Raw genomic sequence first — 23,026 nt, 5'->3', positions numbered from 1 at the left:
CCCCAAGGGCTGGCAGTGGCCAGGCAGGCTCCCCAGCAAGGCCCAGTTCGGATGGGGGGCCCCCAGTTGTCGCAGTTTGCCTCTCCTTTGGCCCGGGCCGGCTTCCCCCCTTCTCCGCAGCGGCCGGGAGCAGCCGAGAGCCCCGCGCTGCCCGTGCCGAGCTGTGCCGGCTCCAGCCCCGCTCCTGCCGCGGGCTGCGAGGGCTCCGGGAACGGGGCAGCGAGGGGGTCGCTGCTGCTGCGGGAGGAGGAGGAGGGAGCCAAGGGCAGGGATGAAGGAGGAGGACGGAGAGGCGGGCACAGGGAGGAGGAGGAGGAGGAGGAGGAGGAGGAGGAGGAGGCGGGGGGATGGCAGAGGAGGAGCGGGAGGAAGAGGAAGAGGAGGGCCAAAGGCGGGTCCGGGCTGAGCAGGAGGAAGCACGCGGCCGAGCCCTCCGTGCATTCGCAGCCCCCACCTGTGGGATCATCGCCCCCCATGGCGCAGGTGAGCGGGGAGGGGGAGCTCGGCCCAGATATCCCGGGGGTCCCCTGGGCTGGGGTGGGTTTTTTGGGGGGGTGTTTGGAGAATGAAGAAGTGCGAGGCCGAGCGGAAAAGGCCCCTCGGGGGGACATCGGGGGGTGGCGGTGGCGGCTGGCGGCAGAGGCAGCCTGGAGGAGCAGAGCCCTGTGTCCCCCAGGAGCCCAAAGCGGGGAGCCCAGAGAGGGGGGAGCGCCGCCATGGGCGGGAGCCTGCAGAGGCTGGAGAGGGGCAGGGGGGACTCCTTGGAGCCCCTGCAGCCCGGAGCAGAGCATGAGGGGAGAAGGGAGCCCAGAAGGGAGCCCGAAAAGCCCCGGCAGCCCTGAATGGGCAGAGCGAAGAGGGGGCAGCTTTTGGCATTGCTGGCACTGCCAGCAGCCTGGGGAGGGCGGGCACCGAGGACAAGGGGGACCCCAATGCCAGCGTGACCCCAGCAGCTGGGCCAGGGGGAACCCCAACAGCAGAGGGGAGGGAGCAGGGACGGGGAATTCCTGGGAGGCTTTTTAGGGCTGAACCTCGGTGTTTGGGAGGTTTTTCTGGAGCCCAGATCCCAGGTGAGTTCTGGAGATGGACTCGGGCAGAGGGACCTTCAATCTCAACGTGCTCATCCCTTGTTTTCCCCAAACCAGGATCTCCCATTCCCAACCCCCGGGAGGCTGTGAGGAAGGGGAGGATGCCCCGGGAGACGGAGGCAGGTGAGGAGGAAGTCAGTGCCCCTTTGCCCTCTGTGCTGCTCCATCTGCCAGCCCAGCAGGGCCCCGGCTGCAGGACAGCCTGGGGGCATCTCCTTGGCCTTGCCTGTGGCCCGGAGGCAAATGCCATCCTGTCCTTGTCCTTCCTCCCCCAGAGCAGGAGCTGAGCATGGAGAGCAGGGAGGACAAATCCCCGCGGCAGAAGCTGGTGGCAGAGGCCGTTTTGAGCGGCTCCACGGCGCAGGAAGCCAACGGGGAGGAAAAGCCCCGGAGATGCCGCACGAGGAGGGGCTGCAAACGCAGCTGGCGGGGATCTGAGGGGGAAAGAGCCAGCCTGGGCCGGGAAGGCGGCCGCAGATGGAGCCAGAGCTCGCAGCTGGTGGTCCGTGAGCAGCTCCGTGATGGGGAGAAGCCCCACACGTGCGAGGAGTGTGGGAAGAGCTTCAGGTGGAGATCCAGCCTGATCAGGCACCAGAGGAGCCACACTGGGGAGAGACCCCACGAGTGTGGGGAGTGTGGGAAGGGCTTCAGACAGAGCTCCAGTCTGATCAGCCACCAGAGGATCCACACTGGGGAGAGGCCCTATGAGTGTGGGGAGTGTGGGAAGAGCTTCAGACAGAGCTCCAATCTGATCAGTCACCAGAGAATCCACACTGGCGAGAGGCCCTACGAGTGTGGGGAGTGTGGGATGAGCTTCAGCGAGAGGTCCACCCTGATCAATCATCAGAGGATCCACACTGGGGAGAAACCCTATGAGTGTGGGGAGTGTGGGATGAGCTTCAGCCTGAGCTCCAGCCTGATCAGGCACCAGAGGATCCACACTGGGGAGAAACCCTACGAGTGTTCCAAGTGTGAGAAGGGGTTTCAGACCAGCTCCAGTCTCTTCCAGCACTATCAGAGTCACACTGAGGAGAGGCCCTTCTGCTGCCCCGACTGCGGGAAGGGATTCAGGTGGAACTGGCACCTCATCAGGCACCGGGTAATCCACACTGGGGAGAGGCCCTACGAGTGTGATAAATGCAGGAAGAGGTTTCAGACCAGCTCCAGTCTCCTCCTGCACTATCGCATTCACACAGAGGAGAGGCCCTTCAGGTGCCCCGACTGCGGGAAGGGATTCAAGCGCAACTCTGACCTCGTCACCCACCGGCGCATCCACACTGGGGAGAGGCCCTACGAGTGTGGGGAGTGTGGGAAGAGCTTCTCCCGCAGCTGTACCTTGACCCGACACCAACGGAGGCACCGGTGAGGGAAGCCCTGCGAGTGCCCCGAGTGCGGGAAGAGCTTCGTGCGCTGCTCCAGCTCCATCCCCCACTGCAGGACCCATGCTGGGCACAGCCCTGCTGACCCACATTCCCTGTGATCCATGATGGGAGCACACCTGGCTGCTCCACTTTTTGGTTTGGCCTTAATGTTTTTTTCTCTTCTCAATCTTTGCAGTCCAAACGCCAAGTGGGATGGGTCTCTTAATTCAGAACAACTCAGTCCCATGAGAACAACTCAATTGTTGAATTAAGGCTCTATAGCAGCAGAGATTTGCTTCTTCCTACCTCAAACAACTCAATCCCACAACAAAGTCACTCGACTCCAAAGCCACCAGGATGACATGGGGTTAGGATGACACTGGGACAAGTGGGATCCCAATTTAGTGCGGAGGGACGGGGATTGCGTGGGGCTGGGTGTGTGGGATGTATTTGGTAGCAAATAAAACTCTCAGACTTACTGCTTTCTCTCCCGTCCGTGCTCAGTCCCGTGCAGTTGTGTTTGCAGAGTGCCGCCTCCCAGAGTGTCCCCTCACAGTTGCCGCCCTCGGCCTGAGCCCGCCCCTTTCCCCTCTCGGTTCGGCCCTTTCCTTGCCCCCTTTCCCCTCACGGTTCGGCCCTTTCCTCGCCCCCTTTCCCCTCACGGTTCCGCCCTTTCCTCGCCCCCTTTCCCCTCACGGTTCCGCCCTTTCCTTGCTCCCTTTCCCCTCACGGTTCCCGCCCTTTCCTCGCCCCCTTTCCCCTCACGGTTCGGCCCTTTCCTTGCCCCCTTTCCCCTCACGGTTCCCGCCCTTTCCTTGCCCCCTTTCCCCTCACGGTTCGGCCCTTTCCTCGCCCCCTTTCCCCTCACGGTTCCGCCCTTTCCTTGCCCCCTTTCCCCTCACGGTTCGGCCTTCGGGAACGGGGCAGGAGGAGGAGGAGGGAGGGAGGAAGAGGCCGAGCAGCAGCAGCAGCAGCAGCAGCAGCAGAAGAGCAGAGGGAGAATCTCGTGGCCCTGGCGCTCCCTGAAGCCGCCGCAGCCCCGGGAGCATCGCCCCCCATCCCGCAGGTGCCCGGGGAGGGGGAGCTCGGCCCAAAGATCCCGGGGGGTCCCTGGCTTTGGGGTTTTTTGGGGGGATGTTTGCAGCTGGCAGGGCTCCCAAGCCCAGCCGCAGATGGCCCTCGGGGAGACATCGGGGGGTCCCCGGGAGGTGTTTTTGGGGGTCCCGGGGCTGGCAGTGGCTGCTCCCAGTATCAGCCCAGGCACTCCCAGTTTGAGCCCAGTTGGTCCCTGTGCTATTCCCTTGCCCTCTGAACAGAGAGAAGCTGTGAATCGAGCAGGGAAGACAGACAACATAATTCTTATCTCGCCTGTGGTGCTGCAGTAGAATGCACTGTGGAGGTGGTTTCTCCAGAGCGAGGATGTTTTGTTGCCTTGGCCTGGCAGGGCCAAGAAGGTGTGTGTGTGTCGGGCTGTCACGAGACAGTCCCGAGAGAGTCAGGAGATGAGCGCAGCTCTGTGCCCTTGTGAGCGAGGCTGAGGGCAAGGCAGATTCAGTTTAGATGCAACGAGTACAGTACAGAATAACAAAGTCATTATTTAGCCTTCTGCTGCTGGAGTCAGATGCATCATTCTCTCCCCTCCATCGGGGCTCGCCCGTGCATCGATAGGTGCCCCCGTGTGCTTCCAGTTTCCTCAGCACTCCCAGTATGAGCCCAGTTGGTGCCCCCGTGTGCTTCCAATCTCCTCAGCACTCCCAGTATGAGCCCAGTTGGTGGCCCCGTGTGCTTCCAGTTTCCTCAGCACTCCCAGTATGAGACCACTCACTCCCAGTAAGAGCCTGGTCACTTCCCCTCACTCTCTGCCGGATCCCACTTGCTCCCAGTATCATCCCAGTTGCTCCCAGTATAATCCTGGTCACTTCCCCTCAGTGCCTGGATGATCCCAGCTGCTCCCAGTGAGAAAAGGGTCATTTCCCCTCACTCTCTGCAGGATCCCAGTTGCTTCCACTATGAGCCCAGTCACTCCCAGTCGTTCCCTATGATGATGCAATTTGCTGCCAGGAAGATCCCAGTTGCTCCCAGTTTCATCCAGTGTGTTCCCAGTTCTCCCAGCTACCCCTAGCATAGTCCTACTCACTCCCACTGTGGTCCAGTATAATCCTAGTGGCTTCCAATCTCTCCCAGTACAGACCCTGCTGTCTCCAGCACGGTTCCAGTGGCATCCTAGATCAACCCAGTCAGTCCCAGTATGATGCCATTTGCTCCCAGCAAGCTCCCAGTTGCTCCCAGACAGCCCCAGGATGTGCAGGATGTGTTCCCAGTCACACCCAGATACTCCCAGTATTAGTCCAGTCACTCCCAGTAGAATCCAAATATGGCCCCAGTTGCTCCCAGTTCCTGCCAGAATAAACCAGTTTTTCTCTGCATGGTTCCAGTTGCTCTCTTTCACCCTCACCTTCATTCCAGTCACTCTCAGTATCTCCCAGTGTACCCCAGTTCCCTCCAGCACCTCCCCAGTTCCTTCCAGCATGATCCCATTTGCTGCCAACCACTCCAGGTCAGCCTCAGTGATTCGCACTCACGGCCAGTACGATCCCAGTCACCTCCAGCACGATCCCAGTAGAAGCCCCGATGTTTCCAATCCCCCCCCAGCATGCAGCCAGTCTCTCCCAGTTGCTCCCAGTGTTATCCCTGTTACTCACAGCTACTCCCAGTCACCCTCAGCACAATCTCAGTTGCTCCCAGTAGCACCCAGCATGATCCCAGTTGTTAAGAGCTGCTGCAGTCACCTTCAGCACCATCCCAGTCACTCCCAGTATATCCCATTTGCCCCTAACATGGTCTGAACTGCCCCCAGCAGGCTCCTACTCAGTCCCAGCATGATCCCAGTGTAATCCCAGTATGATCCCAGTGTCCATGAGTGCGGTCAGTCTGCCCTGCGATGGCAGAATGATCCCAGTGCGATGTCAGCACCAACCCAGTACAGCCCCAGTCAGTCCCAGAGCGATCCCAGTGGAGCCCAGTCCCTGGCAGTGCTGCCAGCGCTGGGATCCCGCAGCCCTCTGAGCGTTCCCCGCTCCCGGCTGTGCCGAGAGGAGCCCCAAGGGCTGGCAGTGCCCAGGCAGGCTCCCCAGCAAGGCCCAGTTTGGATGGGGGGCCCCCAGTTGTCGCAGTTTGCCTCTCCTTTGGCCCGGGCCGGCTTCCCCCCTTCTCCGCAGCGGCCGGGAGCAGCCGAGAGCCCCGCGCTGCCCGTGCCGAGCTGTGCCGGCTCCAGCCCCGCTCCTGCCGCGGGCTGCGAGGGCTCCGGGAACGGGGCAGCGAGGGGGTCGCTGCTGCTGCGGGAGGAGGAGGAGGGAGCCAAGGGCAGGGATGAAGGAGGAGGACGGAGAGGCGGGCACAGGGAGGAGGAGGAGGAGGAGGAGGCGGGGGGATGGCAGAGGAGGAGCGGGAGGAAGAGGAAGAGGAGGGCCAAAGGCGGGTCCAGGCTGAGCAGGAGGAAGCACGCGGCCGAGCCCTCCGTGCATTCGCAGCCCCCACCTGTGGGATCATCGCCCCCATGGCGCAGGTGAGCGGGGAGGGGGAGCTCGGCCCAGATATCCCGGGGGTCCCTGGGCTGGGGTGGGTTTTTTTGGGGGGATGTTTGGAGAATGAAGAAGTGCGAGGCCGAGCGGAAAAGGCCCCTCGGGGGGACATCGGGGGGTGGCGGTGGCGGCTGGCGGCAGAGGCAGCCTGGAGGAGCAGAGCCCTGTGTCCCCCAGGAGCCCAAAGCGGGGAGCCCAGAGAGGGGGGAGCGCCGCCATGGGCGGGAGCCTGCAGAGGCTGGAGAGGGGCAGGGGGGACTCCTTGGAGCCCCTGCAGCCCGGAGCAGAGCATGAGGGGAGAAGGGAGCCCAGAAGGGAGCCCGAAAAGCCCCGGCAGCCCTGAATGGGCAGAGCGAAGAGGGGGCAGCTTTTGGCATTGCTGGCACTGCCAGCAGCCTGGGGAGGGCGGGCACCGAGGACAAGGGGGACCCCAATGCCAGCGTGACCCCAGCAGCTGGGCCAGGGGGAACCCCAACAGCAGAGGGGAGGGAGCAGGGACGGGGAATTCCTGGGAGGCTTTTTAGGGCTGAACCTCGGTGTTTGGGAGGTTTTTCTGGAGCCCAGATCCCAGGTGAGTTCTGGAGATGGACTCGGGCAGAGGGACCTTCAATCTCAACGTGCTCATCCCTTGTTCTCCCCAAACCAGGATCTCCCATTCCCAACCCCTGGGAGGCTGTGAGGAAGAGGAGGATGGCCCTGGACATGCAGGCGGGTGAGGAGGAAATCAGTGCCTCTGGGGAATCCTTATAATCAGAGCGGAAAGCATCAAAAGAGAAGCCTCAGAGAGAGTAGAATTGTGATTTCAGCTTTGCAGCATCCGTAAGATTGGTCAGCAGAAATATTATATAAAAAGTAGCCAGTAAGGGGAAATAGAACAATGGTGAGTGTATTAACGCTCATCGAGAATAACTCCCTAACCTGCAGAAAAGTATAACTAGCAAGATATTAGGAAGTTTGAAGCTTCATTATGGAGCTCTGTGTATTGTGTTTTAAGGCTTACAAGTAGGTATTGTATTTGAAATAAGCATTGTTTGAACTGGAGGTGCGTGTGCTTATAGTGCTTGGATAGAACTGCTGTCAGTGTGCTTTTGCTTTCTGTGATTGTCAAAACACTTTAAAGTAAATTTTAACTTTACATTCTTTGTCTGCTGCCTGTGATGGGAGCTGCTGGCATCTGCCCGTTGTCATGACCATTAATGAGACTGATGCTGGAAAATAAAAGGGCAGCACAGCCTGGGGGCATCTCCTTGGCCTTGGCTGTGGCCCGGAGGCAAATGCCATCCTGTCCTTGTCCTTCCTCCCCCAGAGCAGGAGCTGAGCATGGAGAGCAGGGAGGACAAATCCCCGCGGCAGAAGCTGGTGGCAGAGGCCGTTTTGAGCGGCTCCACGGCGCAGGAAGCCAACGGGGAGGAAAAGCCCCGGAGATGCCGCACGAGGAGGGGCTGCAAACGCAGCTGGCGGGGATCTGAGGGGGAAAGAGCCAGCCTGGGCCGGGAAGGCGGCCGCAGATGGAGCCAGAGCTCGCAGCTGGTGGTCCGTGAGCAGCTCCGTGATGGGGAGAAGCCCCACACGTGCGAGGAGTGTGGGAAGAGCTTCAGGTGGAGATCCGGCCTGATCAGGCACAAGAGGAGCCACACTGGGGAGAGACCCTACGAGTGTGGGGAGTGTGGGAAGAGCTTCAGCCGGAGCTCCAACCTGATGAAACACGAGACAATTCACAGTGGGGAGAGGCCCTATGAGTGTGGGGAGTGTGGGAAGAGCTTCAGAGACAGCTCCCACCTGAGCAAGCACCTGAGGATCCACACTGGGGAGAGGCCCTACGAGTGTGGGGAGTGTGGGAAGAGCTTCAGACGGAGCTCCCACCTGATCAGCCACCAGAGGATTCACACTGGGGAGAGGCCCTACGAGTGTGGGGAGTGTGGGAAGAGCTTCAGCCACAGCTCCAATCTGATCAGTCACCAGAGGATCCACACTGGGGAGAACCCCTACGAGTGTTCCAAGTGTGGGAAGAGGTTTCAGAGCAGCTCCAATCTCCTCCAGCACTATCAGACTCACACAGAGGAGAGGCCCTTCCTCTGCCCCGACTGCGGGAAGGGATTCAGGCAGAACTGCGCCCTGGTCACCCACCGGCGCATCCACACCGGGGAGAGGCCCTACGAGTGTGGGGAGTGTGGGAAGAGCTTCTCCTGCAGCTCTACCTTGACCCAACACCAACGGAGGCACCGGTGAGGGAAGCCCTGCGAGTGCCCCGAGTGTGGGAAGAGCTTCGTGCGCTGCTCCAGCTCCATCCCCCACTGCAGGACCCACGCTGGGCACAGCCCTGCTGACCCACATTCCCTGTGATCCATGATGGGAACACACCTGGATGCTTGTCCTTTGGTTTGGCCTTAATGTTTTTTTCTCTTCTCAATCTTTGCAGTCCAAAAGCCAAGTGGGATGGGTCTGTTACTTCAGAAAAACTCAGTCCCATGAGAACAACTCAATTGTTGAATTAAGGCTCTATAGCAGCAGAGATTTGCTTCTTCCCACCTCAAACAACTCAATCCCACAACAAAGTCACTCGACTCCAAAGCCACCAGGGTGACATGGGGTTAGGATGACACTGGGACAAGTGGGATCCCAATTTAGTGCGGAGGGACAGGGATTGCGTGGGGCTGGGGGTGTGAGATGTATTTGGTAGCAAATAAAACTCTCAGACTTACTGCTTTCTCTCCCGTCCATGCTCAGTCCCGTGCAGTTGTGTTTGCAGAGTGCCGCCTCCCAGAGTGTCCCCTCACAGTTGCCGCCCTCGGCCTGAGCCCGCCCCTTTCCCCTCACGGTTCCCCCCTTTCCTTGCCCCCTTTCCCCTCACGGTTCCCGCTCTTTCCTCGCCCCCTTTCCCCTCACGGTTCCGCCCTTTCCTCGCCCCCTTTCCGCTCACGGTTCCGCCCTTTCCTTGCCCCCTTTCCCCTCACGGTTCGGCCCTTTCCTTGCCCCCTTTCCCCTCACGGTTCCCGCTCTTTCCTTGCCCCCTTTCCCCTCACGGTTCCGCCCTTTCCTTGCCCCCTTTCCCCTCACGGTTCCGCCCTTTCCTTGCCCCCTTTCCCCTCACGGTTCCCGCTCTTTCCTTGCCCCCTTTCCCCTCACGGTTCCGCCCTTTCCTCGCCCCCTTTCCGCTCACGGTTCCGCCCTTTCCTTGCCCCCTTTCCCCTCACGGTTCCGCCCTTTCCTCGCCCCCTTTCCCCTCACGGTTCCGCCCTTTCCTCGCCCCCTTTCCCCTCACGGTTCCGCCCTTTCCTCGCCCCCTTTCCCCTCACGGTTCCGCCCTTTCCTCGCCCCCTTTCCCCTCACGGTTCCGCCCTTTCCTTGCCCCCTTTCCCCTCACGGTTCCGCCCTTTCCTTGCCCCCTTTCCCCTCACGGTTCCGCCCTTTCCTCGCCCCCTTTCCCCTCACGGTTCCGCCCTTTCCTTGCCCCCTTTCCCCTCACGGTTCCCGCCCTTTCCTTGCCCCCTTTCCCCTCACGGTTCGGCCTTCGGGAACGGGGCAGGAGGAGGAGGAGGGAGGGAGGAAGAGGCCGAGCAGCAGCAGCAGCAGCAGCAGCAGAAGAGCAGAGGGAGAATCTCGTGGCCCTGGCGCTCCCTGAAGCCGCCGCAGCCCCGGGAGCATCGCCCCCCATCCCGCAGGTGCCCGGGGAGGGGGAGCTCGGCCCAAAGATCCCGGGGGGTCCCTGGCTTTGGGGTTTTTTGGGGGGATGTTTGCAGCTGGCAGGGCTCCAAAGCCCAGCCGCAGATGGCCCTCGGGGGGACATCGGGGGGTCCCCGGGGGGTGTTTTTGGGGGGTCCCGGGGCTGGCAGTGGCTGCTCCCAGTATGAGCCCTGTCACTCCCAGTGGTTCCTTATGATGTCGCAATTTGCTGCCAGGAAGATCCCAGTTGCTCCCAGTTTCATCCAGTGTGTTCCCAGTTCTCCCAGCTACCCCTAGCATAGTCCTACTCACTCCCAGTGTGGTTCCGCCCTTGGCCTGAGAGGGGCAATTGTGGGAATCCATGGGATTCGAGGATTTTAGGATAGTTGGGAATAAGAAAGGCCTCAGAGACAGTAAGGATAGTGAAATGCTAAAGCAGCAGAAAAGATATATTGGCAGTAGCGAATACATGAGAACTAGAACAATAAAGCTGTGCAGTTTGACTTTCTAAGTTGCAAAAAGTCTATTTTAGTAAATATTTAGAAGGTCAAATATGAATGGGGCTCTGTGCTTTTTCTCTTAGAAATGAGGCATCGTATGAGAGAAAAAGCTGCTACTGTTTTAACCAAAGCTCCATGTGGCTGGACAGAACTACTGTCAATATGCTTTTGCTCGATGTAATTGGCTGAAACTGGGCCTGAGACTGTCTTAGAGTGTGTTGAGACATGAAGTTTCCTGGGGCTGCTGTGTGGACAGCGAGCTGCTGGCATGGATGCATTGCCAGAGCCCTGCACTGGGGCTGCTGCTGCTGAAATGAACAGCTCACGGCGCTGTTCAGGCGTGGCCCCGTTCCGCTCGTGTCTGTGTATAAACGGCCACGCCAAGCGCTGCCCCGCTGTGAGCAGAACGTGAGACTAGGATAGAAAAGGAAATCTTGGAAAAACTCGGGCAGTGGAGGCCCAGGTTGTTAAACAGGAGGAATGTATCATCCCCTCTTTGTCTGCATCTGATGTCTTTGTAAGTAATCTTTGTCTAGGGGCTTCCTGGGTGACAAAAATGGGAAATCATTTATCTAAAACAGAATGGGACGTTTTTTACCGGCTTGAGAAAATATTCCAGGATAAAAGACGTTCAGATATCTCAAAAAATAAACTGAAAGTCTTAATAGTCTGGGTAAAAGCAAACACTCAAAATATAGACTTGCAGTCTGCTTTTACCTTTGTTTTTTGGGATCAAATGAGCTAGAAAAATCTATAATCTGTTCTCTCTCCAAAAGGACGAGACAGGGAGCAGACTCGTGCCTGTTTCCCGGGCTTTGTTAGAGTGTTTTAAACAAACTGACTGTAACACAGACATTTCCAAACAACAGAACAAAGTACCTTGCTCAGACCCTTGAAATCCAAGCAATGCCTCCCGAGTCACCGTCCTTTTCCGTGGCAGTGTCGGGCTCCCCTGAGAGTTCCTTCCCTTCCGCAGCGCCCGGTGCTTTTCTCGGGAACGATTCCGGTGTCGGCTCCTCCGGAGGCTGCGACCCGGAGCAGCTTCCAGCTGGGGCCGCGTCCCCGCTTTCTGCCGGCCCTGTCAGCGTCTCTGCACTTGAGAGCAGTCCTTCGCCGCTCCCTCTGGGAAGAAAGGAACTCTTGCCGTGTCGGGAAATACGTTCGGAATTTTCCTTGCGTTCCGGGAATGAGACCGAGCGCGAGTTCTGTTCGGGGGCGGGGGGTGCGAGCCGCGCGAAGGCGGGAGATGAGCATTGACAGAGGTCTTGTGATAAAGGAATTGCGTGTTCTGAAAGTGTGCAAGCAGGGATGGCCGAGACGGGCTCGGGGTCTGCTTGGCCTGCTCGGGGGCTGTGGGGGTCACTCCTGCCACTGCTTCCTCTGAGCGTTCCCCGCTCCCGGCTGTGCCGAGAGGAGCCCCAAGGGCTGGCAGTGCCCAGGCAGGCTCCCCAGCAAGGCCCAGTTCGGATGGGGGGCCCCCAGTTGTCGCAGTTTGCCTCTCCTTTGGCCCGGGCCGGCTTCCCCCCTTCTCCGCAGCGGCCGGGAGCAGCCGAGAGCCCCGCGCTGCCCGTGCCGAGCTGTGCCGGCTCCAGCCCCGCTCCTGCCGCGGGCTGCGAGGGCTCCGGGAACGGGGCAGCGAGGGGGTCGCTGCTGCTGCGGGAGGAGGAGGAGGGAGCCAAGGGCAGGGATGAAGGAGGAGGACGGAGAGGCGGGCACAGGGAGGAGGAGGAGGAGGAGGAGGAGGCGGGGGGATGGCAGAGGAGGAGCGGGAGGAAGAGGAAGAGGAGGGCCAAAGGCGGGTCCAGGCTGAGCAGGAGGAAGCACGCGGCCGAGCCCTCCGTGCATTCGCAGCCCCCACCTGTGGGATCATCGCCCCCATGGCGCAGGTGAGCGGGGAGGGGGAGCTCGGCCCAGATATCCCGGGGGTCCCTGGGCTGGGGTGGGTTTTTTTTTGGGGGGGATATTTGGAGAATGAAGAAGTGCGAGGCTGAGCGGAAAAGGCCCCTCGGGGGGACATCGGGGGGTGGCGGTGGCGGCTGGCGGCAGAGGCAGCCTGGAGGAGCAGAGCCCTGTGTCCCCCAGGAGCCCAAAGCGGGGAGCCCAGAGAGGGGGGAGCGCCGCCATGGGCGGGAGCCTGCAGAGGCTGGAGAGGGGCAGGGGGGACTCCTTGGAGCCCCTGCAGCCCGGAGCAGAGCATGAGGGGAGAAGGGAGCCCAGAAGGGAGCCCGAAAAGCCCCGGCAGCCCTGAATGGGCAGAGCGAAGAGGGGGCAGCTTTTGGCATTGCTGGCACTGCCAGCAGCCTGGGGAGGGCGGGCACCGAGGACAAGGGGGACCCCAATGCCAGCGTGACTCCAGCAGCTGGGCCAGGGGGAACCCCAACAGCAGAGGGGAGGGAGCAGGGACGGGGAATTCCTGGGAGGCTTTTTTAGGGCTCAACCTCGGTGTTTGGGAGGTTTTTCTGGAGCCCCGATGGCCGGTGAGTTCTAGAGATGGACTCGGGCAGAGGGACCTTCAATCTCAACGTGCTCATCCCTTGTTCTCCCCAAACCAGGATCTCCCATTCCCAACCCCCGGGAGGCTGTGAGGAAGAGGAGGATGCCCCGGGAGACGGAGGCAGGTGAGGAGGAAGTCAGTGCCCCTTTGGCCTCTGTGCTGCTCCATCTGCCAGCCCAGCAGGGCCCCGGCTGCAGGACAGCCTGGGGGCATCTCCTTGGCCTTGCCTGTGGCCCGGAGGCAAATGCCATCCTGTCCTTGTCCTTCCTCCCCCAGAGCAGGAGCTGAGCATGGAGAGCAGGGAGGACAAATCCCCGCGGCAGAAGCTGGTGGCAGAGGCCGTTTTGAGCGGCTCCACGGCGCAGGAAGCCAACGGGGAGGAAAAGCCCCGGAGATGCCGCACGAGGAGGGGCTGCAAACGCAGCTGGCGGGGATCTGAGGGGGAAAGAGCCAGCCTGGGCCGGGAAGGCGGCCGCAGATGGAGCCAGAGCTCGCAGCTGGTGGTCCGTGAGCAGCTCCGTGATGGGGAGAAGCCCCACACGTGCGAGGAGTGTGGGAAGAGCTTCAGGAGGAGATCCAGCCTGATCAGGCACCAGAGGAGCCACACTGGGGAGAGACCCTACGAGTGTGGGGAGTGTGGGAAGAGCTTCAGCCTGAGCTCCAACCTGATCAAACACCAGAAAATTCACAGTGGGGAGAGGCCCTATGAGTGTGGGAAATGTGGGAAGAGCTTCAGAAGCAGCTCCCACCTGATCAGCCACCAGAGGATCCACACTGGGGAGAGGCCCTACGAGTGTGGGAAATGTGGGAAGAGCTTCAGAAGCAGCTCCCACCTGATCAGCCACCAGAGGATCCACACTGGGGAGAGGCCCTACGAGTGTGGGGAGTGTGGGAAGAGCTTCACACAGAGCTCCAGTCTCATCAGCCACCAGAGAATCCACACTGGGGAGAAACCCTACGAGTGTGGGGAGTGTGGGAAGAGCTTCAGAGAGAGCTCCGGTCTGATCAAGCACCAGAGGATCCACACTGGGGAGAGGCCCTACGAGTGTTCCAAGTGTGGGAAGAGGTTTCAGAGCAGCTCCAATCTCCTCCAGCACTATCAGAGTCACACTGAGGAGAGGCCATTCCTCTGCCCTGACTGCGGGAAGGGATTCAGGCAGAACTGCACCCTGGTCAGCCACCGGCGCATCCACACTGGAGAGAGGCCCTACGAGTGTGATAAATGCAGGAAGAGGTTTCAGAGCAGCTCCCATCTCCTGCAGCACTATCGCATTCACACAGAGGAGAGGCCCTTCAGGTGCCCCGACTGCGGGAAGGGATTCAAGCGCAACTCCACCCTTGTCACGCACCGGCGCATCCACACTGGGGAGAGGCCCTACGAGTGTGGGGAGTGTGGGAAGAGCTTCTCCCAGAGCTCTACCTTGACCCAACACCAACGGGGGCACCGGTGAGGGAAGCCCTGCGAGTGCCCCGAGTGCGGGAAGAGCTTCGTGCGCTGCTCCAGCTCCATCCCCCACTGCAGGACCCACGCTGGGCACAGCCCTGCTGACCCACATTCCCTGTGATCCATGCTGGAAGTACATCTGGCTGCTCCACTTTTTGGTTTGGCCTTAATGTTTTTTTCTCTTCTCAATCTCTATGCAGTCCAAAAGCCAGGAGGCATCGACCAGTTGCTTCAGAACACCTCAGTCCCACTGAAAACAACTCAATTGTTGAATAAAGGCTCGACGCCACCTGAGATTGCTTGTTCCCAGCTCAAAAAGTCTAAATCCAACTCCAAAGGGTGTCGACTCCACAGCGGAGAGGGAGAGATGGGGTTCAAAGCAGATTGGCAGAGCTGGGATCCCAATTTGGAACGGTGGGATGGGGATTGCGTGGGGCTGGGGGTGTAGCATGTATTTGATAGCAAATAAAACTCTCAGACTTACTGCTTTCTCTCCGGTCCATGCTCAGTCCCGTGCAGTTCTGTTTGCAGAGTGCCGCCTCCCAGAGTGTCCCCTCACAGTTGCCGCCCTCGGCCTGAGCCCGCCCCTTTCCCCTCACGGTTCGGCCCTTTCCTCGCCCCCTTTCCCCTCACGGTTCCCGCCCTTTCCTTGCCCCCTTTCCCCTCACGGTTCCGCCCTTTCCTCGCCCCCTTTCCCCTCACGGTTCCGCCCTTTCCTTGCCCCCTTTCCCCTCACGGTTCCGCCCTTTCCTCGCCCCCTTTCCCCTCACGGTTCCCGCCCTTTCCTTGCCCCCTTTCCCCTCACGGTTCCGCCCTTTCCTTGCTCCCTTTCCCCTCACGGTTCCGCCCTTTCCTTGCCCCCTTTCCCCTCACGGTTCCGCCCTTTCCTTGCCCCCTTTCCCCTCACGGTTCGGCCTTCGGGAACGGGGCAGGAGGAGGAGGAGGGAGGGAGGAAGAGGCCGAGCAGCAGCAGCAGCAGCAGCAGCAGAAGAGCAGAGGGAGAATCTCGTGGCCCTGGCGCTCCCTGAAGCCGCCGCAGCCCCGGGAGCATCGCCCCCCATCCCGCAGGTGCCAGGGGAGGGGGAGCTCGGCCCAAAGATCCCGGGGGGTCCCTGGCTTTGGGGTTTTTTGGGGGGATGTTTGCAGCTGGCAGGGCTCCCAAGCCCAGCCGCAGATGGCCCTCGGGGGGACATCGGGGGGTCCCCGGGAGGTGTTTTTGGGGGGTCCCGGGGCCGGCAGTGGCTGCTCCCAGTATCAGCCCAGTCACTCCCAGTTTGAGCCCAGTTGGTCCCTGTGCTATTCCCTTGCCCTCTGAACAGAGAGAAGCTGTGAATCGAGCAGGGAAGACAGACAACATAATTCTTATCTCGCCTGTGGTGCTGCAGTAGAATGCACTGTGGAGGTGGTTTCTCCAGAGCAAGGATGTTTTGTTGCCTTGGCCTGGCAGGGCCAAGAAGGTGTGTGTGTGTCGGGCTGTCACGAGACAGTCCCGAGAGAGTCAGGAGATGAGCGCAGCTCTGTGCCCTTGTGAGCGAGGCTGAGGGCAAGGCAGATTCAGTTTGGATGCAACAAGTACAGTACAGAATAACAAAGTCATTATTTAGCCTTCTGCTGCTGGAGTCAGATGCATCATTCTCTCCCCTCCATCGGGGCTCGCCCGTGCATCGATAGGTGCCCCCGTGTGCTTCCAGTTTCCTCAGCACTCCCAGTATGAGCCCAGTTGGTCCCCCCGTGTGCTTCCAGTTTCCTCAGCACTCCCAGTATGAGCCCAGTTGGTGCCCCCGTGTGCTTCCAATCTCCTCAGCACTCCCAGTATGAGCCCAGTTGGTGGCCCCGTGTGCTTCCAGTTTCCTCAGCACTCCCAGTATGAGCCCAGTTGGTGCCCCCGTGTGCTTCCAGTTTCCTCAGCACTCCCAGTATGAGCCCAGTTGGTGCCCCCGTGTGCTTCCAGTCTCCTCAGCACTCCCAGTATGAGACCACTCACTCCCAGTAAGAGCCTGGTCACTTCCCCTCACTCTCTGCCGGATCCCACTTGCTCCCAGTATCATCCCAGTTGCTCCCAGTATAATCCTGGTCACTTCCCCTCAGTGCCTGGATGATCCCAGCTGCTCCCAGTGAGAAAAGGGTCATTTCCCCTCACTCTCTGCAGCATCCCAGTTGCTTCCACTATGAGCCCAGTCACTCCCAGTCGTTCCCTATGATGATGCAATTTGCTGCCAGGAAGATCCCAGTTGCTCCCAGTTTCATCCAGTGTGTTCCCAGTTCTCCCAGCTACCCCTAGCATAGTCCTACTCACTCCCACTGTGGTCCCAGTATAATCCTAGTGGCTTCCAATCTCTCCCAGTACAGACCCTGCTGTCTCCAGCACGGTTCCAGTGGCATCCTAGATCAACCCAGTCAGTCCCAGTATGATGCCATTTGCTCCCAGCAAGCTCCCAGTTGCTCCCAGACAGCCCCAGGATGTGCAGGATGTGTTCCCAGTCACACCCAGATACTCCCAGTATTAGTCCAGTCACTCCCAGTAGAATCCAAATATGGCCCCAGTTGCTCCCAGTTCCTGCCAGAATAAACCAGTTTTTCTCTGCATGGTTCCAGTTGCTCTCTTTCAGCCTCACCTTCATTCCAGTCACTCCCAGTATCTCCCAGTGTACCCCAGTTCCCTCCAGCACCTCCCCAGTTCCTTCCAGCATGATCCCATTTGCTGCCAACCACTCCAGGTCAGCCTCAGTGATTCGCACTCACGGCCACTACGATCCCAGTCACCTCCAGCACGATCCCAGTAGAAGCCCCGATGTTTCCAATCCCCCCCAGCATGCAGCCAGTCACTCCCAGTTGCTCCCAGCGTTATCCCTGTTACACACAGCTACTCCCAGTTACCCTCAGCACAATCCCAGTTGCTCCCAGTAGCACCCAGCATGTACCCAGTTTCTCAGAGCGGCTGCAGTCACCTTCAGCACCATCCCAGTCACTCCCAGTATATCCCATTTGCCCCTAACATGGTCTGAACTGCCCCCAGCAGGCTCCTACTCAGTCCCAGCATGATCCCAGTATAATCCCAGTATGATCCCAGTGTCCGTGAGTGCGGTCAGTCTGCCCTGCGATGGCAGAATGATCCCAGTGCGATGTCAGCACCAACCCAGTACAGCCCCAGTCAGTCCCAGAGCGATCCCAGTGGAGCCCAGTCCCTGGCAGTGCTGCCAGCGCTGGGATCCCGCAGCCCTCTGAGCGTTCCCCGCTCCCGGCTGTGCCGAGAGGAGCCCCAAGGGCTGGCAGTGCCCAGGCAGGCTCCCCAGCAAGGCCCAGTTTGGATGGGGGGCCCCCAGTTGTCGCAGTTTGCCTCTCCTTTGGCCCGGGCCGGCTTCCCCCCTTCTCCGCAGCGGCCGGGAGCAGCCGAGAGCCCCGCGCTGCCCGTGCCGAGCTGTGCCGGCTCCAGCCCCGCTCCTGCCGCGGGCTGCGAGGGCTCCGGGAACGGGGCAGCGAGGGGGTCGCTGCTGCTGCGGGAGGAGGAGGAGGGAGCCAAGGGCAGGGATGAAGGAGGAGGACGGAGAGGCGGGCACAGGGAGGAGGAGGAGGAGGAGGAGGAGGCGGGGGGATGGCAGAGGAGGAGCGGGAGGAAGAGGAAGAGGAGGGCCAAAGGCGGGTCCAGGCTGAGCAGGAGGAAGCACGCGGCCGAGCCCTCCGTGCATTCGCAGCCCCCACCTGTGGGATCATCGCCCCCATGGCGCAGGTGAGCGGGGAGGGGGAGCTCGGCCCAGATATCCCGGGGGTCCCTGGGCTGGGGTGGGTTTTTTGGGGGGATGTTTGGAGAATGAAGAAGTGCGAGGCCGAGCGGAAAAGGCCCCTCGGGGGGACATCGGGGGGTGGCGGTGGCGGCTGGCGGCAGAGGCAGCCTGGAGGAGCAGAGCCCTGTGTCCCCCAGGAGCCCAAAGCGGGGAGCCCAGAGAGGGGGGAGCGCCGCCATGGGCGGGAGCCTGCAGAGGCTGGAGAGGGGCAGGGGGGACTCCTTGGAGCCCCTGCAGCCCGGAGCAGAGCATGAGGGGAGAAGGGAGCCCAGAAGGGAGCCCGAAAAGCCCCGGCAGCCCTGAATGGGCAGAGCGAAGAGGGGGCAGCTTTTGGCATTGCTGGCACTGCCAGCAGCCTGGGGAGGGCGGGCACCGAGGACAAGGGGGACCCCAATGCCAGCGTGACCCCAGCAGCTGGGCCAGGGGGAACCCCAACAGCAGAGGGGAGGGAACAGGGACGGGGAATTCCTGGGAGGCTTTTTAGGGCTGTACCTCGGTGTTTGGGAGGTTTTTCTGGAGCCCCGATGGCCGGTGAGTTCTAGAGATGGACTCGGGCAGAGGGACCTTCAATCTCAACGTGCTCATCCCTTGTTCTCCCCAAACCAGGATCTCCCATTCCCAACCCCCGGGAGGCTGTGAGGAAGAGGAGGATGGCCCTGGACATGCAGGCGGGTGAGGAGGAAATCAGTGCCTCTGGGGAATCCTTATAATCAGAGGGGAAAGCACCAAAAGAGAAGCCTCAGAGACAGTAGAATTGTGATTTCAGCTGTGCAGCAGCCGTAAGATTGGTCAGCAGAAATATTCTATAAAAAGTAGCCAGTAAGGGGAAATTGAACAATGGTGAGTGTATTAACGCTCATCGAGAATAATTCCCTAATCTGCAGAAAAGTATAACTAGCAAGATATTAGGAAGTTTGAAGCTTCATTATGGAGCTCTGTGTATTGTGTTTTAAGGCTTACAAGTAGGTATTGTATTTGAAATAAGCATTGTTTGAACTGGAGGTCCGTGTGCTTATAGTGCCTGGATAGAACTGCTGTCAGGGTGCTTTTGCTTTCTGTGATTGGGCAAAACACTTTAAAGTAAATTTTAACATTAAGTTCTTTGTCTGCTGCCTGTGATGGGAGCTGCTGGCATCTGAGATTGTCATGACCATTAATGAGACTGATGCTGGAAAATAAAAGGGCAGCACAGCCTGGGGGCATCTCCTTGGCCTTGCCTGTGGCCCGGAGGCAAATGCCATCCTGTCCTTGTCCTTCCTCCCCCAGAGCAGGAGCTGAGCATGGAGAGCAGGGAGGACAAATCCCCGCGGCAGAAGCTGGTGGCAGAGGCCGTTTTGAGCGGCTCCACGGCGCAGGAAGCCAACGGGGAGGAAAAGCCCCGGAGATGCCGCACGAGGAGGGGCTGCAAACGCAGCTGGCGGGGATCTGAGGGGGAAAGAGCCAGCCTGGGCCGGGAAGGCGGCCGCAGATGGAGCCAGAGCTCGCAGCTGGTGGTCCGTGAGCAGCTCCGTGATGGGGAGAAGCCCCACACGTGCGAGGAGTGTGGGAAGAGCTTCAGGAGGAGATCCAGCCTGATCAGGCACCAGAGGAGCCACACTGGGGAGAGACCCTACGAGTGTGGGGAGTGTGGGAAGAGCTTCAGCCTGAGCTCCAACCTGATCAAACACCAGAAAATTCACAGTGGGGAGAGGCCCTATGAGTGTGGGAAATGTGGGAAGAGCTTCAGAAGCAGCTCCCACCTGATCAGCCACCAGAGGATCCACACTGGGGAGAGGCCCTACGAGTGTGGGAAATGTGGGAAGAGCTTCAGAAGCAGCTCCCACCTGATCAGCCACCAGAGGATCCACACTGGGGAGAGGCCCTACGAGTGTGGGAAATGTGGGAAGAGCTTCAGAAGCAGCTCCAGTCTGATCATCCACCAGAGGATCCACACTGGGGAGAAACCCTACGAGTGTGGGGAGTGTGGGAAGAGCTTCAGACAGAGCTCCAATCTGATCAAGCACCAGAGGATCCACACTGGGGAGAGGCCCTACGAGTGTTCCAAGTGTGGGAAGAGGTTTCAGAGCAGCTCCAATCTCCTCCAGCACTATCAGACTCACTCAGAGGAGAGGCCATTCCTCTGCCCTGACTGCGGGAAGGGATTCAGCCGGAACTGCAACCTGGTCACCCACCAGCGCATCCACACTGGGGAGAGGCCCTACGAGTGTGATAAATGCAGGAAGAGGTTTCAGACCTGCTCCCATCTCCTCTGGCACTATCGCATTCACACAGAGGAGAGGCCCTTCAGCTGCCCCGACTGCGGGAAGGGATTCAAGCGCAACTCCCACCTCGTCACCCACCAGCGCATCCACACTGGGGAGAGGCCCTACGAGTGTGATAAATGCAGGAAGAGGTTTCAGACCAGCTCCAGTCTCCTCCTGCACTATCGCATTCACACAGAGGAGAGGCCCTTCAGGTGCCCCGACTGCGGGAAGGGATTCAAGCACAACTCCACCCTCGTCACCCACCGGCGCATCCACACCGGGGAGAGGCCCTACGAGTGTGGGGAGTGTGGGAAGAGCTTCTCCCGCAGCTGTACCTTGACCCGACACCAACGGAGGCACCGGTGAGGGAAGCCCTGCGAGTGCCCCGAGTGCGGGAAGAGCTTCGTGCGCTGCTCCAGCTCCATCCCCCACTGCAGGACCCACGCTGGGCACAGCCCTGCTGACCCACATTCCCTGTGATCCATGCTGGGAACACACCTAGCTGGTTATTCTTTTGGTATGGCCTTAATGTTTTTTTCTCTTCTCAATCTTTGCAGTCCAAACGCGAAGTGGGATGGGTCTCTTAATTCAGAACAACTCAGTCCCACTGAAAACAACACAATTGTTGAATTAAGGCTCAATAGCACCAGAGATTTGCTTCTTCCCACCTCAAACAACTCAATCCCACAACAAAGTCACTCGACTCCAAAGCCACCAGGGTGACATGGGCTTAGATGACACTGGGAGAAGTGAAATCCCAATTTAGTGCGGAGGGACGGGGATTGCGTGGGGCTGGGGGTGTGAGATGTATTTGGTAGCAAATAAAACTCTCAGACTTACTGCTTTCTCTCCCGTCCATGCTCAGTCCCGTGCAGTTCTGTTTGCAGAGTGCCGCCTCCCAGAGTGTCCCCTCACAGTTGCCGCCCTTGGCCTGAGCCCGCCCCTTTCCCCTCACGGTTCGGCCCTTTCCTTGCCCCCTTTCCCCTCACGGTTCCCGCCCTTTCCTCGCCCCCTTTCCCCTCACGGTTCCGCCCTTTCCTTGCCCCATTTCCCCTCACGGTTCCACCCTTTCCTTGCCCCCTTTCCCCTCACGGTTCCGCCCTTTCCTTGCCCCCTTTCCCCTCACGGTTCCGCCCTTTCCTCGCCCCCTTTCCCCTCACGGTTCCCGCCCTTTCCTTGCCCCCTTTCCCCTCACGGTTCCGCCCTTTCCTTGCCCCCTTTCCCCTCACGGTTCGGCCTTCGGGAACGGGGCAGGAGGAGGAGGAGGGAGGGAGGAAGAGGCCGAGCAGCAGCAGCAGCAGCAGCAGCAGAAGAGCAGAGGGAGAATCTCGTGGCCCTGGCGCTCCCTGAAGCCGCCGCAGCCCCGGGAGCATCGCCCCCCATCCCGCAGGTGCCCGGGGAGGGGGAGCTCGGCCCAAAGATCCCGGGGGGTCCCTGGCTTTGGGGTTTTTTGGGGGGATGTTTGCAGCTGGCAGGGCTCCCAAGCCCAGCCGCAGATGGCCCTCGGGGGGACATCGGGGGGTCCCCGGGAGGTGTTTTTGGGGGGTCCCGGGGCCGGCAGTGGCTGCTCCCAGTATCAGCCCAGTCACTCCCAGTTTGAGCCCAGCTGGTCCCTGTGCTATTCCCTTGCCCTCTGAACAGAGAGAAGCTGTGAATCGAGCAGGGAAGACAGACAACATAATTCTTATCTCGCCTGTGGTGCTGCAGTAGAGTGCACTGTGGAGGTGGTTTCTCCAGAGCGAGGATGTTTTGTTGCCTTGGCCTGGCAGGGCCAAGAAGGTGTGTGTGTGTCGGGCTGTCACGAGACAGTCCCGAGAGAGTCAGGAGATGAGAGCAGCTCTGTGCCCTTGTGAGCGAGGCTGAGGGCAAGGCAGATTCAGTTTGGATGCAACAAGTACAGTACAGAATAACAAAGTCATTATTTAGCCTTCTGCTGCTGGAGTCAGATGCATCATTCTCTCCCCTCCATCGGGGCTCGCCCGTGCATCGATAGGTGCCCCCGTGTGCTTCCAGTTTCCTCAGCACTCCCAGTATGAGCCCAGTTGGTGCCCCCGTGTGCTTCCAGTCTCCTCAGCACTCCCAGTATGAGCCCAGTTGGTGCCCCCGTGTGCTTCCAGTTTCCTCAGCACTCCCAGTATGAGCCCAGTTGGTGCCCCCGTGTGCTTCCAGTTTCCTCAGCACTCCCAGTATGAGCCCAGTTGGTGCCCCCGTGTGCTTCCAGTTTCCTCAGCACTCCCAGTATGAGCCCAGTTGGTGCCCCCGTGTGCTTCCAGTCTCCTCAGCACTCCCAGTATGAGCCCAGTTGGTGCCCCCGTGTGCTTCCAGTCTCCTCAGCACTCCCAGTATGAGCCCAGTTGGTGGCCCCGTGTGCTTCCAGTTTCCTCAGCACTCCCAGTATGAGACCACTCACTCCCAGTAAGAGCCTGGTCACTTCCCCTCACTCTCTGCCGGATCCCACTTGCTCCCAGTATCATCCCAGTTGCTCCCAGTATAATCCTGGTCACTTCCCCTCAGTGCCTGGGTCATCCCAGTTGCTCCCAGTATAATCCTGGTCACTTCCCCTCAGTGCCTGGATGATCCCAGTTGCTCCCTGTGAGAAAAGGGTCATTTCCCCTCACTCTCTGCAGCATCCCAGTTGCTTCCAGTATGAGCCCAGTCACTCCCAGTCGTTCCCTATGATGATGCAATTTGCCCCCAGCACGGTGGCAGTTGCTCCCAGTTCCTCCCACTTTCAGCCAGTGTGTTCCCAGTTCTCCCAGTTGCCCCTAGCATACTCCTCCTCATTACCAGTGTGGTCCCAGTATAATGCCACTTGCTTCCAGTCTCTCCCAGTATGGTGCCAGCTGCCTCCAGCACGGTTCCAGTTGCTT

At 59.9% G+C, this 23,026-nt stretch overlaps 2 protein-coding genes, 1 long non-coding RNA gene and 1 pseudogene across 5 annotated transcripts in view; 3 read left to right on the top strand and 1 right to left on the bottom strand.

Annotated features, from left to right (window-relative positions):
* LOC135288772 (collagen alpha-1(I) chain-like) overlaps positions 1 to 12,528 on the bottom strand; it is a 31,017-nt gene extending 18,489 nt beyond the window's left edge. For all 3 annotated transcript variants that reach the window (XR_010351715.1, XR_010351716.1, XM_064402168.1), the window contains exon 1: positions 11,073 to 12,528. Coding sequence is in view for 1 of the 3 variants with exons in the window: in XM_064402168.1 (XP_064258238.1) it covers positions 11,078 to 12,475 (1,398 nt within the window). In the remaining 2 variants the exon portion in view is untranslated. The remainder of the gene's footprint in view (positions 1 to 11,072) is intronic.
* LOC135288784 (zinc finger protein 850-like) lies at positions 115 to 14,614 on the top strand (annotated as a pseudogene).
* Positions 9,355 to 11,096, top strand: LOC135288792 (uncharacterized). The gene is made up of 2 exons (XR_010351722.1): positions 9,355 to 9,692; positions 10,277 to 11,096. It is a non-coding gene; the product is annotated as an uncharacterized LOC135288792 (long non-coding RNA).
* A 3,151-nt stretch (positions 14,615 to 17,765) lies between the features above and the next one.
* LOC135288773 (zinc finger protein 501-like) lies at positions 17,766 to 20,996 on the top strand. The gene is made up of 3 exons (XM_064402169.1): positions 17,766 to 17,858; positions 18,520 to 18,585; positions 19,180 to 20,996. Exons 2-3 carry the CDS (start codon positions 18,564 to 18,566, stop codon positions 20,520 to 20,522), a joined length of 1,365 nt encoding a protein of 454 aa, XP_064258239.1. The 5' UTR covers positions 17,766 to 17,858; positions 18,520 to 18,563; the 3' UTR covers positions 20,523 to 20,996.
* The last annotated feature ends 2,030 nt before the right edge of the window (positions 20,997 to 23,026 follow it).

Source organism: Passer domesticus, chromosome 35, assembly GCF_036417665.1.
Source record: "Passer domesticus isolate bPasDom1 chromosome 35, bPasDom1.hap1, whole genome shotgun sequence".
NCBI lineage: Eukaryota > Metazoa > Chordata > Aves > Passeriformes > Passeridae > Passer > Passer domesticus.
Note: the sequence above shows the minus strand (reverse complement) of the source record. Positions and strands in the feature narration are given on the sequence as shown.